Source organism: Ahaetulla prasina, chromosome 5 (assembly GCF_028640845.1).
Source record: "Ahaetulla prasina isolate Xishuangbanna chromosome 5, ASM2864084v1, whole genome shotgun sequence".
NCBI classification, from domain to species: Eukaryota; Metazoa; Chordata; class Lepidosauria; order Squamata; family Colubridae; genus Ahaetulla; species Ahaetulla prasina.
In genome coordinates, this window is record NC_080543.1 from 97283780 (window position 1) to 97303043 (window position 19264).

Sequence of the window (19264 nt, forward strand, 5' to 3'; positions counted from 1 at the left end):
CAAGTATTTTGGCTGAAGGAAGGTCCTTTTGGTCAACGAGAGAAGCCAAGAACAATGAGTTCACTAGAAGAAATTGAAAATATTCAAACACTATTTAGCTACCAGCATTCATATATAACTTTCAAGGTAAGGTGGGTTAATACTTCCAAATATGAACCCTCAACTTTGAAACTATCAAAGACCTTCCATTTCTCAGCTTCTTAATGGTTTGAAAATAATAGAAACATCAAAGTTTATGTTGTAATGAAAGAGTCAGCTATTAAATTGCAGCAAGATTCTTTTCTGTGTCTTTTGAACAGACTTGCTTCGTTGGAATCAGCAGGTTACTTTCCTTGTTCAAATGTGCTCTTCTTTTGCCAATAAGAAATTAAAATTAAGTTTATAAAATTTTCCTACACAATGATAGGTGTAATAAGGTAAATTCCTTAGTAGTTTTGCATAACATCTTTTTTATTACCAGATGATTATAGCTTCATGTTTGTTAACAGAGTTTCCATATCCTAAGGACTAATGTTGATTGCCATGAATAAATCTCCCAGCCAATTTATTAAATAATCTAGTGACTGTATAATTTCCTGCATGTTTTAACACTAGTGTGGCAACAAAATCTATATGTGGGGTTTCTGTAACAGAATAGATAGAAGGTTCATTATTGTATTGGTTTAATTAGTATTCATAAAGCATTAAATAATTTTAACTCCGCAAATTATTGTGGCAGTAAGCTGGATAATACTTGCAAATAATATTAATTAACTCCATTTTTCATCTTCTTAATAGTTGTGAAAACAATAGATTCACCAGTTTATGTTGTAATTTGCTAAAGAATTTAATGATTGTGCACCAGGGGTGGGTTCCAAATTTTTTTACTACCGGTTCTGTGGGCGTGGGTTATTTGGTGGGCGTGGCTTGGTGGTCATGTGACTGAGTGGGCATGGCCAACTTGAAGTCACTCAGGGCAAGGTGGGGCGGCACTTTGCTGTGAATGACATCAAGTTGGCCACGCCCACTCAGTCACATAACCAGTGCTGCAGAGACAGGGCAATTTCTCCCGGGGGACAGCCAGAGCTTCGCCACCTCCTCTTTTCTTCAGAGGAGCTGCCTCCAAGTCCTTGCGAAGGGACACACACACAACATAACACAACACAACAGACTCACACACAATGTAAAAGCAGCTGCACTTCACCCAAAATGGTCCCTGCAACAGCAGGAACATCACACAGCCACAAAAAGCTCAAAAACCAACACAACACAACTGACACACACACACACACACTAAATGTCACATACAGCTTTGTGAGATTCTGTGTGTTTGTGTAGTTAGAGTGAAACACTACAGAAGCACACCAAATCTCAGAAAGCTGCACAAATATTTTATTTTATTATTTTTATTTATTTTATTTATATATTTTTTAGATCAGGAGTCTCCAACCTCAGTAACTTTAAGGTTTGTGGACTTCAACTTCCAGAGTTCCTCAGCCAGCAAAGACACTGAGGAGATGGATTGCAGGCAGGCAGGCAGATTCAGTTGCTATCTGATGCAACTGATTGCAAAAGCTGAAGGAAAGCGAACCTGAAAGGAGCAGTAATTATGTAAGTGGGGAGGGGGATTGGGTGGGCCAGAGAAAAAAAGATTTTAAAAGGCTCTTATGACGATCCCAGCTGAAGTTGCCTAATAGCAGCCCAGAATGCTTAACTCAGCTGGGATCGCCAGAGGAGCCTTTTAAAACCTTTTGTTTTAACAACCTCTTTGGCTGAAGAGGTTGTTAAAAAAACAACTTTTAAAGGGTTCTGATGATCCCTGCTGAGCCACGCGATCATCAGAGGTTTTTTTTTAATTTTTAAAAGCCTTTTTTTGGCTGAAGATGCTTTTAAAAGTAAAAAAAAAATCCAACCTCTGATGATCGGGGAACCGATTCGGGGGCATGGCTAGCCAGCCATTACTAACGGTTCTTTGAACGCAAGCAGATTTTTACTACCGGCTCTCCAGAACTGGAGCAACCCACCACTGTTGTGCATCCTTCTTCATGTTTTTGACTCTAATCTTGCAACAAAATCTGTATCTGTCCTATATCTTATCCTTGTGGTTTCCTTTATTTCCTAAATTTTGGTTGAATTTATTTCAGGAAATTTTGAATAGTAAATGTGGGGTCTCAACAGTGTTTACTATAGTAGAAGGCAACTTCAACATTTCTTCTTGTATTGGTTTAATTACTAAAACATTAATTATTCTTTTTTAACTCAGCAAATTGTTATGCCAGTAAGAAAGAGGCAGAATCAATATTTTTTTCTGCCATAAATCTTTGCTTCCCCAATGGTTTATTCCCGTATTATGTGTATTATCTGCGTTTTTTTACTACAATAAGGTAGGATCCATATTCTTTTTTTCAGATTTTTTTCCACGCTTGATATCTCCGAATAATAGCATAGAGTATATATTAAAAAAACTGGAGTTTGTATCATAGTGGCATGATGGGATATCCGTCTGTCTGTTCGGCTTTCTTCTCTATCAAGGATGCTGATCTTTTGATTACCTTCCCTTCCAGGGACTGAACACATCACCAGCCATGGTCCCTGCAGCCTTCAAGGCCGAAAGGTTCCTTCTAAGAAATGGGGCCCAAGATAAATAAATCTGGTTACTCAGATCATGCAGAGTATCCGCTATTTCTCTCTCGCTCTCTCCTTCTCTCTCTCTCTTTCCCTCCCTTCCTCCCTCTCCCTCATTCTTTCTTTCTCTCTCTGTCTCTCTCTGCATGTATGTATAGATTTTGTCTGAAACTCCACTAATAAATTGAACAAAGCCCAGGCTGAAGAAGAAAAGAATATTAATTCTTTTATTATTTTTATTTTATTTATTATTTTATTAAGTGTTACTACAGCCATATTCAGAATGGATGTGGCTGCACAAACAAATGATTACCTACATATGCCCTTTCTCCTCTTGCTCCCACAGATGGTAGGGCTGATTAACATGTGTAGCCCTGCTTGATTCCTTCTTCAGTAAACCACACAAATGGATCAGTGGTGGGTTTCAATTTTTTTTACTACTGGTTCTGTGGGCATGGCTTGGTAGGTGTGGCAGGGGAAGGATACTGCAGTGTGCAGAGCATGCGCAAGATGGCGGTGTGGTGAATCGGGGGCGGAGGCTGGTGGTCCGTTCCTGGAGAGGTTGGGCTGAGGAGGGGGCTTTTCTCTACCATGGCCCCTGTACCTCGCTGAGGAACATCTTGTCGTCCCGATGAGGGTTGTTTTGCCCTCGAGGACGGTCGGGATGACAGAAACGGAGGCTCGGAAGCAAGCAGCGGTTCCTGGGCGTGGCTTCCAGGCACGGCGGGCCTGATGGGGCAGTGGCTGGTCGCTGGCGGCTTTCCCGGCGCTTCCTGGTGTTTCCTGGTGCTCTCTGTTGGAGGCTGCAGTGGCGTGTGGCGGCTGACGGAGGCGGCGTGGATGACCGAGGGTCGCGGCGGTGAGGCCGCCTGGGACAGCGAAGGTGATGGACTTGCTGAGGCGGTGAGCCGGGATGGCGAAGATCTGTGAATTAGGCCTTTGAGGAGGACTGGGGCCTGTGGGCCTGAAGGGGGAGCGGCTGCCGAGTTTTCTGGATCATTTCGGCCTGTCTCGGCCTGTTTATACTGGCATGTTTATCTTGCCAGTGGGGGCCGGGCGGCTGGGGTGCTGGGGGAGCCGGCGGTTCTCTCCCCTGGAGAGCCAACAGAGTCCACAGTTGTGGCGGAGGGCGCTTGGGCCTTGGTGCCTTAATCAAGTTAACAACGATTAAAACATCTTTGGAGACTTTTGGAGCCCAGCTGGGTACCCAGCGGGGCCCTTCCGAGCCTTGTTATTCTATGGGGACGGTGGTTGCCTTTAAACATCTATTACGCCGGCAGCGATACCCGGATGGGGATGGCGAAGACGGCAATGGCGACGGTGACTGTCCCCCTTCCCTCCGAGGGGGCCCTATGGTTGCTCGGGGGCTCCGCTGGGGTCCTTGGGGGGTTCCTTGAGTGGCGGCTGGATGCCAGGGCGGTGACGACGGCGATGGCAAGGCTATCGTGGAAGACGTCCCGCATTGGCGACGGGCACTGCTCTTTTCTCCCTTTGATGGAACCCCCGTGAGAACCTGGGGGGCGGACCATCTTAGTTCCACCCAGGATTATGCTATTTAAACCATGCACTTTTAAGACCTCTCCGTTTTCCAGCTGGAGGTTTCTGTCCAATGACTGTCGTTTGAGACCTCGACAAACCAGGATACCACCATTCTCTTTAATCTCTGATGACTTTCTCACATAATCAGCTTCTTGCACTGCGAGATGCCCCCCTCTCGCGGGTATGGCCCTCCTCTTTATCGAGGGCCTACCTTGATGACGGATTTTGGAATCCCGAGAGGTGGCATGCTTCAAAGAGAGGGTTAAGGATGTTTTTAAATTCATGTTTTTGTAAACTTTTAGCTAATTCAAATAAGGGGTTAGGGGGTGGGGTGGGTGGGGGGGCATGCCCACAGGAGATTAGGCTAGTCCCTTCTAAGGTTCACGATCTGGAGGTCTGTAAATTGGAGGTTTTAGAGGAGGTTAAGGCTCGACCATGTATGGGTACTTCCATCTGCACGGTTCAAGGGAGGGGCAGGTATGGCGGAAGCAGGGGCTCGTATCAGGTCCGGGGAGTGTGCCCTCGCTGTTTAAAAGTGATACCGCACTCCGGGCCCCTAGGCTTGACTCAGGTCCCGAGTGGTTATATCCCCCGGAACCTGGACTTTCGGCTGATGTTATGTAATGCTAGGTCCGTCATGAATAAGGCCCCCCTCATATTCGATCTTATTCAAGAGGGGGGAGCGGACCTAATGGGCATTACGGAGACCTGGCTAGGCACAGAGGGGGGGGGTTCCCCTCACTGAGATGTGCCCGCCGGGTTTCCGTGCATTTCATCAGCCGAGGGCCCAGGGTAGGGGTGGGGGAGTAGCGGTTGTTATTAACGAGAGTCTGGCTCCGAGGGAGGTCACTGTCCCGCAGATAAACGGTTGTGAAACCCTCTTCGTGAGGTGGGGCCGGGGGGTGCAGGTGGGCTTGCTGATCACGTACCTGGCTCCTTGCTACGTGACGGCAGCCCTGCCCGAGCTGCTGGAGATGATAGCCGGGACGGCGGTTGAGACCCCCAGGCTTATGGTCATGGGGGATTTCAACTTGCCGTCGGCGGGCGACTCGTCAATGGCAGCTCGGGAGTTCATGGCTTCCATGACGGCCTTGGACCTGACCCAGGTAGTTGCGGTCCCCACCCACGTCGGGGGTAACACACTGGACTTGATTTTTGTCTCGGGACAGTGGCTAAATGATCTGGAGTTAGGGGAATTAATATCTCAACCCTTGTCATGGTCTGATCATTTGCTCCTTCAGCTAGACTTTCGGACCGCTGCACCTCACCGCAGGGAGACGGAACCGGTTCAATGGTTCCGTCCCAGGCGCCTGATGGACCCTGAGAGGTTTCTGACGGAGCTTGGGCCATTTCCGAGGGAGTTAGCCCACGGCTCGGCTGAGGAGCTGGCGGCCGCCTGGGATGAGGCGGCCGCTGGAGCCTTAGACCGCGTCGTGCCTTTGCGGCTTCTGACCCGGCGACGAACTCGACCAGCTCCCTGGTATAACGAGGAGCTGAGAGAGATGAAGCGCCGGAAAAGAAGCCTAGAGAGCGCCTGGAGGTCCAGCCGCTCCGAACCAGACCGAACACTAGTGAGGTCATATATTCAGACCTACCTAGTGGCGATCAGGGTGGCGAAACATAACTATTTCTCCGCACTCATCGCATCGGCAGATAATCGCCCAGCCACCCTGTTTAGGGTGACCCGCTCCCTGCTTAGGCAGGAGGCTCGGGAGGACCCCTTACAGGGACGTGCTGAGGATTTTGTTCAGTATCTGTCTGATAAAATCGCTCAGATTCGGGACGGCTTGGACACTGATTGGATAGATTCAGGTGGGATGGCGGAGACGAGTCTTGAGAATGTTATCTGGGCTGAGTTCGATCCTGTGACTCCTGAGGACATGGACAGGTTGTTGGGTAGGTTGAACTCCACCACATGTTTATTGGACCCGTGTCCCTCCTGGATGGTGCTGGCCACTCGGGAGGTTACGAGGCTGGCTCAGGAAGTTACGATTGCTTCTTTGGTGGAGGGCGTCTTCCCGGCCGCCTTGAAAGAGGCGGTGGTGAGGCCCCTCCTTAAGAAGCCCTCCCTGGACCCGGCTGTTTTAGCGAACTATCGTCCAGTCTCCAACCTTCGCTTTTTAGCGAAGGTTGTTGAGAGTGTGGTGGCATATCAGCTTCCTCAGCACCTGGAGGAATCTGTCTATCTGGACCCGTTCCAGTCCGGTTTCAGGCCCGGTTACAGCACCGAGACGGCTTTGGTCGCGTTGGTGGATGACCTCTGGAGAGCCCGGGACAGGGGTTGTTCCTCTGTCCTGGTTCTTTTAGATCTCTCAGCGGCTTTTGATACCATCGACCATGGTATCCTGCTGCGACGGTTGGAGGGATTGGGGGTGGGAGGCACCGTTTATCGGTGGTTCTCCTCCTATCTCTCTGACCGCTCGCAGACGGTGTTGGCAGGGGGGCAGAGATCGGCCCTGAGGCGCCTCACTTGTGGGGTGCCTCAGGGGTCTGTTCTCTCGCCTCTCCTGTTCAACATCTACATGAAGCCGCTGGGTGAGGTTATCCGTGGTTTCGGGGTGGATTATCATCTGTACGCTGATGATACGCAGCTGTACATTTCCACCCCGAACCACCCCAACGAAGCTGTCGAGGTGATGGGCCGGTGTCTTGAGGCCGTGCGGGTCTGGATGGGGAGGAACAGGCTCCAACTCAACCCTTCCAAGACAGAGTGGCTGTGGGTACCGGCGTCCCGGTACAGTCAGCTTACACCATCGCTGACTGTGGGGGAGGAAGTACTGACCCCCAGGGAGGGAGTGCGCAACTTAGGCGTCCTCCTGGACGATCGGCTGTCCTTAGAGAATCATTTGACAGCCGTCGCCAGGGGAGCATTTATCAGGTCCACCTGATTCGCCAGTTGCGCCTTCCTTGACCGTGACGCCACGCACAGTCACTCACGCCTCGTCACTTCCGCCTGGACTATTGCAATGCTCTCTACATGGGGCTCCTTGAAGAGCACCGGAGGCTCAGTTAGTCCAGAATGCGGCCGCTGGTGATAGAGGAGCACCGCGTTGCTCCCATATAACACCTATCCTGCGCGGCCTGCACTGGCTACCGGTAGTCTTCGGTGCAATTCAAGGTCTTGGTTACCACCTTTAAAGCGCCCATGGCTTAGGACCGGGATACCTTGAGACCGCCTTCTGCCGCCGATTGCCTCCCAACGACCTGTGCGCTCCCACAGAGTGGGCCTCCTCAGGTGCCGTCGACCAAACAATGTAGGTTGGCGGCCCCAGGGAGGAGTGCGCAACTTAGGCGTCCTCCTGGACGATCGGCTGTCCTTAGAGAATCATTTGACAGCCGCCGCCAGGGGAGCATTCTATCAGGTCCACCTGATTCGCCAGTTGCGCCTTCCTTGACCGTGACGCCACGCACAGTCACTCACGCCTCGTCACTTCCGCCTGGACTATTGCAATGCTCTCTACATGGGGCTCCTTGAAGAGCACCGGAGGCTCCAGTTAGTCCAGAATGCGGCCGCTGGTGATAGAGGAGCACCGCGTTGCTCCCATATAACACCTATCCTGCGCGGCCTGCACTGGCTACCGGTAGTCTTCGGTGCAATTCAAGGTCTTGGTTACCACCTTTAAAGCGCCCATGGCTTAGGACCGGGATACCTTCGAGACCGCCTTCTGCCGCCGATTGCCTCCCAACGACCTGTGCGCTCCCACAGAGTGGGCCTCCTCAGGGTGCCGTCGACCAAACAATGTAGGTTGGCGGCCCCCAGGGGGAGGGCCTTCTCTGTGGCGGCACCAGCCCTGTGGAACGAGCTTCCTCCAGGATTACGACAACTACCCGACCTCCGGACCTTCAGGCGTGAACTGAAGACTCTATTATTTCAGCGTGCAGGACTAGCCTAAGATAGAAGGTTTTAGCATATTTTAATGGGGTTTTTATAGGTTTTACTGTTTTAGTGATCAGGCCATGATAATATTTAGTTTTAATTGGGTTTTAATGTTTATTTATTATACTGTTTTAATATGCCTGTGAACCGCCCTGAGTCCTACGGGAGATGGTGCGGTATATAAGTTTGATTAATAAAATAAATAAAATAAATAAATAAATAAAATCCCCATTTCCTCCCAATCAGCTGGGACTTGGGAGATAGAGAATGGGGGGGGCAGTCAGAATTTTTACTATCAGTTCTTCGAACCACTCAAAATTTCCGCTACCAGTTCTCCACACATGGTCAGAACCTGCTGAAACCCACCTCTGAAACAGATTCTGGGATTGTTGGATGTGAACTGAGAGGAAAGCCATGGATTTTGTTCAAGCTCTGTTTCTTCCTAGATCATTTCAACTGCCAGTGAGCTGGGTGTCTTTGATCTTTTGGGAGAGTCGAGGGAACAACTATCTTCCACAACTATTGCTGAACGCTTGAGCACCAGCCCCATCGGGATGAAGAGGCTGCTAGAGGCCTGTGTGGGGTTAAACCTCCTGACACTGGAGTGGAAAGATGGCAAAGGTAATTACTGTATGTGAGAAGCAGGAGGCAACTGGAATGGCCAACAATTATTCCATAATGGTGGGCAATAGGTGGCTACAACTGTTGAGCTTGACAGATCCAAGAGTTTGTAGAAGAGACTTCCAGAAATCACAGTCCAGAAAGCTTGTATAGTGTATAATAACTGGGTTTGTGTGTGTATTTGTATGTGCTGACCACTTTATCACTTTCTTTGAGATTTGGTCCAGTCTGCTTCACAGCATCTTTTTGGTCTTCCCAATGTTTTATATTCACTCTTGAAAAGTCATATAAACCAGAACAGTAAAACACTGGCATTTTGAGTTGGTGTCCCTGCTTATTTCAAAACAAAACAAAACCAACTTTGTTTCCAAACCATGAGCATTACTGTTGTACTATGGGACTGAACTAATTTTCAAAATGAAATTATATCCAAATCTCAAATCTAATGAAATTGGGGATGGGGGAGACCCAGCCATTGCACTTGGCCATATAACAGGTCTTTGCAGATTGTGTGGCAAGGTTTTTTAGAATAAAAACCATTGACTCCTTCCTACAGCTCAGAGAAAATGACCAGCCCAAACAGCTGGCTTCGTATCTACTATAGGTCAGGAACTTATAGTCTCTAAGAAATTTAGCATCATACCTTAACAACTATATCAAACTGGCTCTTATATTATTATGATATGCTTGAGATAAATACAGCATAATTTGTTTTTAAAGAAGTAGGCTAAGACACTATCGTGAATTGAAAGATACTGTAGTTACATGCAATGATAGCAGTATTTTTTGTGGTTTGTTTTTTAGATCTTTATGGAAACACAGACTTTACCAATCTCTACCTGGTCAAATCAAGCCCAAAGTCTCAGTATCATTCCATAATATTCCATTCTGAAGTTGTGTATCCATCAATGCAATATTTGCCTGATGCTGTGAGGTAAACAGATCCAGCAGGGGACTAGTAAACTAGAATAAATAAAGATAGAGCATGAAAAATCATCTTAATATCAGAATTATTAGACCCTTGTCCACAAGAAACTAAGGAAATTTCACATTCTGGATGTCGAATATAACATTAACACACTTATTTCCTTAATTGCAATGGCCCTGAATTATCATCACTGAATTTTCCCATTCAGATCAAAGGATATTCTTTTATAGTTTCCTTCTTTTAGAAAAGTCAAAGACCATGTTCTGCCTTTCTGGGTTGTTTTAGAGCAAGGGTGTCAAATTCGCATCATCACGGGGGCATCACATGACGTATCAGGATTTCCCCCCTTCTCTAAGCTGGCTGTGGGTATGGCTAGTGCATGACAAATTTGGCCTGTGGGCCGCAAGTTTGACAGTCCTGTTTTAGGGTTTCTCTTCTCTCATTTCAAAACATGGGATTTAAACTATTACTGTAAGGTCCTACATAGCAGTGGTGGGATTCAAATAATTTAACAACTGGTTCTCTGCCCTAATGACTGGCTGGGTAGGCATGGCCAGGTGGTCATGTGACAGGATGGGCATGGCCAACTCAACGTCACTCATCACACCCAGCCCCACCTCCCGACCACTCTCCCTTTCCCCAGGCCTTGGGCCTATATGCAACACCACCAACCTTCAGTTTCCTGGTGCAAATACCCCCCCCCCAGTGAAAGGATGGGGAGAGACCAGCAAAGCATTCTGCTCCCATCACCAAGGAAAGTAAGACATTGGAGGGTGAGTTTATTAAAAGCAATATATTGTTTCATAACAGCCAACATTTCACACCTGAGATGGCAGAGACAATAAATCCCAGTGACTCCTCAGAAGCAATTTACAATTAAAGCCCATTTGCACTCCAAAAATAATAAGTAAATAGCAAAAGGAGAAGGACTGACAGTGCAGGCAATTCTGAAAGAGACTAAGCTAAAGCTGGATTAACCCCTTCCCTCCTTTTCTCCTTCCTTCCTTTTTTCCTTCCTTTCTTCCTTCTCGCCTTCCTTCCTTCCTTCCTTCCTTCCTTCCTTCCTTCCTTCCTTCATTTTTGGGCCTGTTTTTTGGCAAAAAAACAGCTGAAAATGGCCTGGAAAATGGCCGAAAAAATGGGCATGGTTGGGGCCAGCCAGTGGTGGGATTAGCCAGTTTGCTGAACTGGGCAAAATTTTAACAACCGGTATGTCCGAACCAGTATGAACCGGCTGAATCCAGGGGTAAAATGCTCCTGGTTTGCACCAGCTTGCCCGATTAGGTAGCGATGGCAGCTGCTGGTTCGGAGGACCGGTAGCAAAAATCCCTCCCCCCCCCCCTCTGCTGAGCCGCACCATCAGCAAAGTTTTTTTTTTTACTTTTAAAAGTTTTTCTTCAGGTGAAACATGCCTTTAAAAGTAAAAAAAAAAAACCCTCTGATGATCGCGGGGCTAAGTATAGATCATCAAACAATTTAAAAGTTTTTTTAAAAAAACCCTCTTCAGCCGAAGGGAAAAAAAACCGAAAAAAAACCAAGGTTTTAAAAGCCGCCTCTGGCAATCCCAGAGGAATTTCCTGATCATTACAGGCTTTTAAACTCACTTTTTAACAGCCCCCACTTAGAAGAGCCCCCATCCATGCCCAGCCAACTCCCCCTCCTCACTTACCTATAATTACTGCTTTTTTGGGCTGGCAACGCCATGCTTTCTTCAGCTACTGAAGAAAAAAAAAGCTTTGACTTCCTGCTTTGCTGAATGAGGAACTCTGGGAGTTGAAGTCCACAAACTAAGTTACTAAGGTTGGAGACCCCTGTTCTAAAAAAATAAATAAAAATAATAAAATAAAATATTTGTGCAGCTTTCTGAGATTTGGTGTGTTTCTGTAGTGTTTCACTCTAACTACACAAACACACAAAATTTCACAAAGCTGTATGTGGCATTGTGTGTCAGTTGTGTTGTGTGTGTGTAAAGTGTGAAAGTGTGAAGTTCCTGCTTGTTGCAGGGGCCATTTTGGGTGAAGTGCAGCTGCTTTTACATTGTGTGTGAGTCAGTTGTGTTGTATTGTGTGTGTGTAAAGTGTGAAAGTTGATTTTACCTTATTTATTATTTTTATTATTTATTGTTATTGGCCACGGCCACCCACTCATCTGACTACCAAGCCACGCTCACCAATTAAATTTTAGATTTCACCCCTGGCTGAATCCCACCTCTGCTCCATAGGCACATCCATTATTATTTCCTCACAGCTTTAATCAGATCTCAGTTAATTGGTATTAAAATATTCAATAGCAGCATTGACAGAATCAGTTGATCATGTATGATCTTATAAAAATTATGGTGAGCTATATCTGATTACTCCTTGGGTGGGATACTCTCAGAAATCTCAGATCTATGGATAACAATTACCCAAACAGTGAGAAAAAAAGAAAAAAAATCTCAGAAAAAAATTGTTGTTCCATAACAATTTGTTTCTTATTTCTTCATAACAATGTGTTTCCTATTACCAAGAAAACTATGAACATCTTCATATAGTCACCAGGTCCTGAACTTGACTTAAGGACTTATTATCCTTTAATGGGACACTTAAAGATGGTATCAGTTTTTAGTAAGGAAATTTTTAATCCTTATTAAATTGGAATTCTCTAAATCATATATGCCAACATGAAAATGCAACAGCAGTAAATTACAGACAGCACTACGCTGCTCCTCAGAATTTCCCATCTATTTTAATTGGTACCAACATTAAAAAGCTTTGCACAAGAGAAACTGGAACAGAAACCCAAACTCTAATAATAAAAGCAAGCAAAGCAAACATTTACAGTTATGCCATGGAGTCATATAATTAAGATGAAGAAATGAGATTAAAGTTTATGACTGATACATAACTTTTTGTAAGTAGGAGAACTTACTGGCTTGAATGTTTTCAGATGTTTGTTACGGGATTTACAATATTCAGCTAATTTTTCAAAGAAAAATAAACAATGCTATGGCTACGCGTGCCACCTGTGGCATGGGTACCATAGGTTTGCCATCACGGGTCTAGATCATTAAGCAAAAGTCTCATGTGATTGCAACTTCCAACTTCCAGTCATAAACACCATTCATTCAATACTGTTGAAACTTTAAATGGTTGCTAAACAAACTGTTTTAACCTGAGGACTACCTGCATATCACTCCAGTCTTCATCAAGTAGACCTTCCCTGTCTTGTATGCTAACTACTAAAATGACGACCCCACGGCATTAAAACTCTACAGGTTTTAGAAACCGCTTAATTTAGGGACACTCTATGTGCCTGCCAGGTCTACAAGGTCAAATCAGACAATCTTAAAGATAAACAGCTCTGACTGTTCTTTGGAAGGTCAGATACAGTATAGAAGTAAGTTGGGTTCATTGCCTTTATCTGGGGAGTTTCTTCAACTAACCAACTTAATCAACATGACTGTACAGCTATTTCTTGGTAGAGATGCATTAGATCGTACTGCACTGTGTTTGAGAGAATGAAGGAGAACTGGCTTAATAATGAAACCTTCAGAATAAAATCTGAACTGTAAAAATTCATTAAGACATTCCGGATCTACTTACAGAAGAAAATACCAGGATGATTGTCTTGTTCCTTTCTAACTTTTTAAAAATTCTTTTAGGAAAGGAAAAAATCAGATTTCATCAATATATGGCTCTCCCTCAAACAAGACTTTTGAGGTCATTTACAGGTAACAATATAATTTTAGAGAATGGTCATTAGAGTAACTGTTTTGTGGGCAACTAATCGATATGATTAATCTTCTTTTCTCTATCATATGATCCTGATTCATCACTATATTCAAATTCTCTTTTATGGCACTGGAATAGTGTTGTGGCACATCTAATTGACCAGGTGTTTCTGTTTATATACAAAGCACAGGTCTGCAGTTAGAGTACCTATACGAATCTGCTTTGTTTCAAGAACATTATAACATTTTCCACCAAAATGGTAGGACTACTCCATGTATTATGTGCAGATTTTTCCAAATTCTGATCAGCATCATTTAAGTGAGGCTGTAAAAAAAATTCTTTTGATTCAAACATCGATATGTAAAAACGATAGCAGTTTATAAAGTTATATTGAGAGGTGTTTATTTTAATTCTAGATCAAAGGAAGAGTTAGAATCCTTCTCCAATTTCATGAATGAGCTCTGGCCTGTGGTAGGAAGAGAAGTGCTTTCTGCCTTTGACCTGTCCCAGTTCCCACTCATTTGCGATCTGGGTGGTAAGTACAGCCAGCGCTTTGCCATCTTCTTCACATGTTGGACAAAGAGGCTGGATGAGTTCTTAGCTTCTCTTACAAATCTTTTTATCTGCATTTGGAAAAGGAGAAATCCTTAGGAGATTTAAAAAAAACACAACTTTGGGATGTCTATAGCAGACTTTGATAAATAGTCCTGTTTTAGGGATGATTAACTGTCACTCTGACCTGATACAGTATAACAGTCAGTGGAGAAATTGTCAGAGGCTGTTTGAAAAGAGGAGAGAGTTTTGAAATCAGTCATCTCCTCCTCCCCTTTTCCAGTGATGACCAAAAATGGGAAGGAACTGAAATCAGAGAATAGCAGGCTGATGAGTACTTAAACTCAGTGGTGGGTTGCTGCCGGTTCTCCCCAGTCCTTGTGAACTGGTAGTGGAAATTTTGAGTAGTTCAGAAAACCGGTAAATACCACCTCTGCCTGGCCCCACCCCCAATCTATTCGCTGCCTTCTGATTCCCAGCTGATCGGCTAGAAGGAAAAAATAAAGGCTCGTTTGACAAAGAAGAGAAAAAAAACCAAGACACCGTCGCTTTAAATTGAGAAGCCAAGAAGCCTCCCAACTGATCAGCTAGAATGAAAAAAATCAGGACTCATTTCTCAGCCAGGAAATCACTTGGCAACAAAGAAGGGGGAAAAAAAGACGCCATCGCTTTAAATTGACAGGCCAAGAAGTAGCTGCTGGAAGAAGGTTTTTACTTGCAGAAGTGAAGTGACATTCAACAGTTCGTTTCTGGGTCAACTGAACAACAAACTGGATATGAGGAGGGATTCTTATATGGTTCTATGTTTTTGAAGTTTTGGGGTTTGTGCAACATGGGCTTTGTGTTTCTAAAAAGGTTTGGGTGATTTCCATTGTGAAATATCCTGTCTTGAATGAGTTTTCTGTCTCCTTGTAAATGGAGCTGAACTTCCGGCTTCCACTTTCTATTATCTCTAAGCACCGGTAGCTGTTTTCTTCTTACAAAGTTTCCTTTATGCTGCTGGCAGGAATGTGGAATGAGTATCAGGCAGGTTCCTTGTTAGCAGCTTGATTTTTCCTTGCTTTTCTGGGAGCCTTTTCTTATGAGTAATATTTTATTTGGGGAAACGAAGAGGAGGGAGTTTGATTCTTTCCTAGAGCAGATTAGTGGGGTGGGGAGGAAATGGGGATTTTGCAATATCCTCCCCCTGTCATGCCCACCATGCCACACCCACAGAACCAGTAGTAAAAAATTCTGAAACTCACCACTGCTTAAACTGGATTTGCCTGGGAACATTTGGGGGATGGAAGAGTGAAGATGAGGTGGGATTTTGTGCCTTTTAAGATGATATTCAGTTTTTGTCTGTTCAATCTGCATCAAATGCCAATGTTTTTGGACCTTTTGAATATTAAGTGCATCCAGCCTAAGGAATTTTATAGCCTGGAAGTTGAGAGTTGAGAATCAATTGACTCCATCTCTGTTCTTTTTCCCTATTACTATTTGTTTTCCATGGTATGAAGCAGAGCAAATTTGAAAGAAGTTTGTCTCATTTTTGAAATTGAATTAATTAGATTTCAATTAATCTGAATCGCACCTGTGGAGAAATAATAGGCATGTAACTTCATGGAAAAAAGCTGGACTTGTGCAAAATTTTGTTCTGCAGTTACTTAATTACATTTTGTTCTATATTTAAGGAAGCACTGGTGGCTTAGCTAAGGAATTGATTTCACTCTACCCAAAGTGTACTGTGACCATTTTTGACCTCCCTGAAGTAGTGGAAGCCTCCAAGAAGCATTGTTTGTCTTCAGAAGAGACCCAAATCACTTTCCATGCAGGTAAAAGTTGCAATGTTCCTTGTGGGTTGAACTCATGACTTGCTAAGCTCAAGAAACTTTCACAGGCAGACTGGATTCTGTGGTTTTTAAAGAGAGAACAGATTATTCTATCAGAATAATCTGGAAGACATGTTGCTAAATGGGATTTTACTTTTGTAGGTGATTTTTTTAAAGATCCATTTCCTGAAGCGGACCTGTACATTTTGGCCAGGATTCTGCATGACTGGTCGGATGAGAGATGTTCGCAGCTGCTACATAAAGTGTACCAGGCCTGCAAACCTGGTAGGTGTTCTTTCTTTCTTTCTTTCTTTCTTTCTTTCTTTCTTTCTTTCTTTCTTTCTTTCTTTCTTTCTTTCTTTCTTTCTCTCTCTCTCTCTCTCTCTCTCTCTCTTTATTAGATTTTTATACCGCCCTTCTCCTGAAGGACTCAGGGCGGTGCACAGCCAAATAAAAACAACATAAACATAGACAAAAATTAAAAGCGTATTAAAAAACTGATTATAAAATGGCCAATTAAAATAAAAACTACAGAAAAACAATCCTAAAACCCCACTTAAAATTTCATCAAGCTAGCCCTGCACGATAGAATAAAAAAGTCTTGAGCTCGCGTTTAAAAGACCAGAGGTTGGGGAGTTGACGCAACCCCGGAGGCAACTCATTCCATAGGGCTGGAGCCCCCACAGACAAGGCCCTCCCCCTGGGGGCCGCCAGTCAACATTGTTTGACTGACGGCAGCCTGAGGAGGCCCTCCCTATGGGAGTGCACAGGCTGATGGGAGGCTATAGGTGGCAGTAGGCGGTCCCGTAAGTAACCCGGTTGTTGTGACCCAGGTTCCTGGACCCGGACTCCTGGACTCGGATGATTCAGAAAGTGAGGGAGAAGACCTGGCAAGCCCTGCTTCTCTTGGGCCCTCTCCCTCCCTGGCACCCACTCAAAGGGAGGAGGAGGGGCCGGCAAGGCCTGATTCACCCGAGCCTTCTTCTGATTTGGCAACGCCCCAAGAACAGTTTTGGAGTGATGCAAGACTGCGCAGACGTGACCAGCGCGCGCAGCAGAGGAAGCGTTGGGACAAAGCCAAGGAATGATGGTCATGCAGTGACATCTGCAGAGACTATAAATAGGAGGCAGGACTTCCTGGTTTTTTGTCTTGGACAAAGCAATGAATTTGCGCGGGCAAACTGTATCAGTGGAGGGAAGAATATATTCGTGAGTAATTCTGGCCTTATCTATAATTTCCTCGTTATCTCCAGAGACTTGGCAGACCCGTGGGTAGACGTGGCCAGGACATTTATCTATGTAAATAAAGTAGAAGAGAAGGCCTTTGACTGACTCTTTGTTGGGAGTATTGGAAAAGGGAAACAGAACACCGGTCTTGTGCCATGGAGCACTTTAAAGGTGATAACCAACACCTTGAATTGCACCCGAAAGACCACCGGCAACCAGTGCAGGCTGCGCAGGAGAGGTGTTATATGGGAGCATTGCGGTGCCCCTTCTATTACCTGCGCAGTCGTATTCTGGACCAGTTGGAGCCTCCTGGTGCTCTTCAAGGGGAGCCCCATGTAGAGATCATTGCAGTAATCCAGGCGGGAAGTGACAAGGGCATGAGTGACCATGTGTAGGGAATCCCGGTCAAGAAAGGGATGCAACTGGCGAATCAGGTGGACCTGATAAAAGGCTCCCCTGGCGACGGCCGTCATATATTCTTCTAAGGACAGCTGATCAACCAGGAGAACACCTAAATTGTGAACCCTTCCCCGGGGGGCCAGTGATTCGCCCCCAACAGTCAGCGATGGAGTAAGCTGGCTGTTCCGGGATGCCAGCATCCACAGCCACTCTGTCTTGGATGGGTTGACCTGAAGCTTGTTCTTCCCCATCCAGACCCACACAGCTTCCAGACACCGGGACATCACATCGACGGCTTCATTGGGGTGGTTAGGGGTGGAAATGTACAGCTGAGTATTATCAGCGTACAGATGGTATTCCACCCCAAAACTACAGATAATTTCACCCAGCGGCTTCATATAGATGTTGAACAGGAGAGGCGAGAGAACCGACCCCTGCGGCACCCCACATATGAGGTGCCTTGAGGTCGGTCTCTGCCCCCCTGCCAACACCGTCTGCGATCGGTTGGAGAGATAAGAGGAGAACCACCAAAAAACGGTGCCCCCCACTCCCAGGCCCCCCAACCGCCGCAGCAGGATACCATGGTCAATGGTATCAAAAGCCGCTGAGAGATCTAATAGGACCAGGACAGAGGAACAGCCCCTGTCCCAAGACCTCCAGAGATCATCAACCAACGCGACCAAAGTCGTCTCCGTGCTGTACCCAGGCCTGAAGCCGGACTGGAACGGGTCTAGATAGACAGTTTCATCCAGGTACCGGGGAAGCTAACATGCCACCACACTCTCAACAACCTTCGCCACAAAGCGAAGGTTGGAGACAGGTCGATAATTTGCCAAAATAGCCGGGTCCAGGGAAGGCTTCTTAAGGAGGGGCCTCACCACCGCCTCTTTCAAGGCAGTAAGAAAGACACCCTCCATTAAGGAGGCATTGATAATTCCCAGGAGCCAGCCTCGCGTAACCTCCTGTGTGGCCAGTACCAACCAGGAGGGACACGGGTCCAATAAACATGTGGTCACATTTAGTCTCCTCAGTATCCTGTCCATGTCCTCGGGAGTCACAGCATCAAACTCTCCCCAGATAACATTCTCAAGAACTACTTCTGTCATCCCACCCAGATCTACCCAATCAGCGTCCAGACCGTCCCTGATCCGAGCGATTTTATTGGACAGATACTGTCCAAAATCCTCAGCACGGCCCTGCAAGTGGTCCTCCCTTTAATTATAGAAAGTTAAATCTGCTAAGGAATTGGCAAAGTTCATACATGGCTCAAGTTTTGAACTCCCCTAAATCTAGTGTCATTTCAAATTCACCATCCAGTTTTCCTGGGCCTTCAACTGGCATCTTAGAATAACTTATTCAGCTGCAGTGCTGAAAAAAATTGTGGTTCCAGAGTGATTCTTCCAGCTATCTCTGCTCTATAACCCAAAGAGACTGTATTGTACAAACTGGATCCATTCATATTTTGGTGGTTGTGTTACAAACTAATAAGACTTCTCATTGTGACTCTTTACTACTTCTTAGCCTCTATTGACTAGATATATGCTAGCAAAAAATTCAGAAGGGCCCATTCTGGCTGCACAAGATCAAGCCTTAATAATAAATACACACAAAGCCAGATTTGAAAAGACAGCAACAGATAGCAAATGCCAGCTTTGCAAAGAAAGTGAAAAAACAGTTGACCACCTGGTTTGCTGCTGCAAGAAGATTGTACAGACCAACTACAAACAACAGCATAACAAAGTAGCAGCAATGGTGGATTTGAAGATATGCAAGAAATAACATTTTCCTGCAAGTGTCTATGGAGATTCTCAGTCATCCAGGTCATGGTTGTCCCAAAGGTGCTTTTCTCAAGAGGCAACTGGATTTTCTGGTTTTTCTTTGAAGACATTTTGCTTCTCATCCAAGAAGCTTCTTCAGCTCTGACTGGATGGTAGGAAATGGAAGGAGTTATACTCCTTGCAAAAAGCTGGACATTTGCATTATTTTAGTGAGT

The 19264-nt window shown here is 45.5% G+C and overlaps 1 protein-coding gene across 1 annotated transcript in view; it reads left to right on the plus strand.

Moving 5' to 3' along the window:
* LOC131199695 (acetylserotonin O-methyltransferase-like) overlaps positions 1 to 19264 on the plus strand; it is a 24278-nt gene continuing 5014 nt past the window's right edge. Inside the window, exons 1-7 of the mRNA XM_058185735.1 lie at positions 1 to 126; positions 8467 to 8641; positions 9446 to 9575; positions 13213 to 13281; positions 13699 to 13817; positions 15508 to 15648; positions 15808 to 15930. Coding sequence (XP_058041718.1) covers positions 55 to 126; positions 8467 to 8641; positions 9446 to 9575; positions 13213 to 13281; positions 13699 to 13817; positions 15508 to 15648; positions 15808 to 15930 — 829 coding nt within the window. The 5' untranslated portion in view covers positions 1 to 54. The remainder of the gene's footprint in view (positions 127 to 8466; positions 8642 to 9445; positions 9576 to 13212; positions 13282 to 13698; positions 13818 to 15507; positions 15649 to 15807; positions 15931 to 19264) is intronic.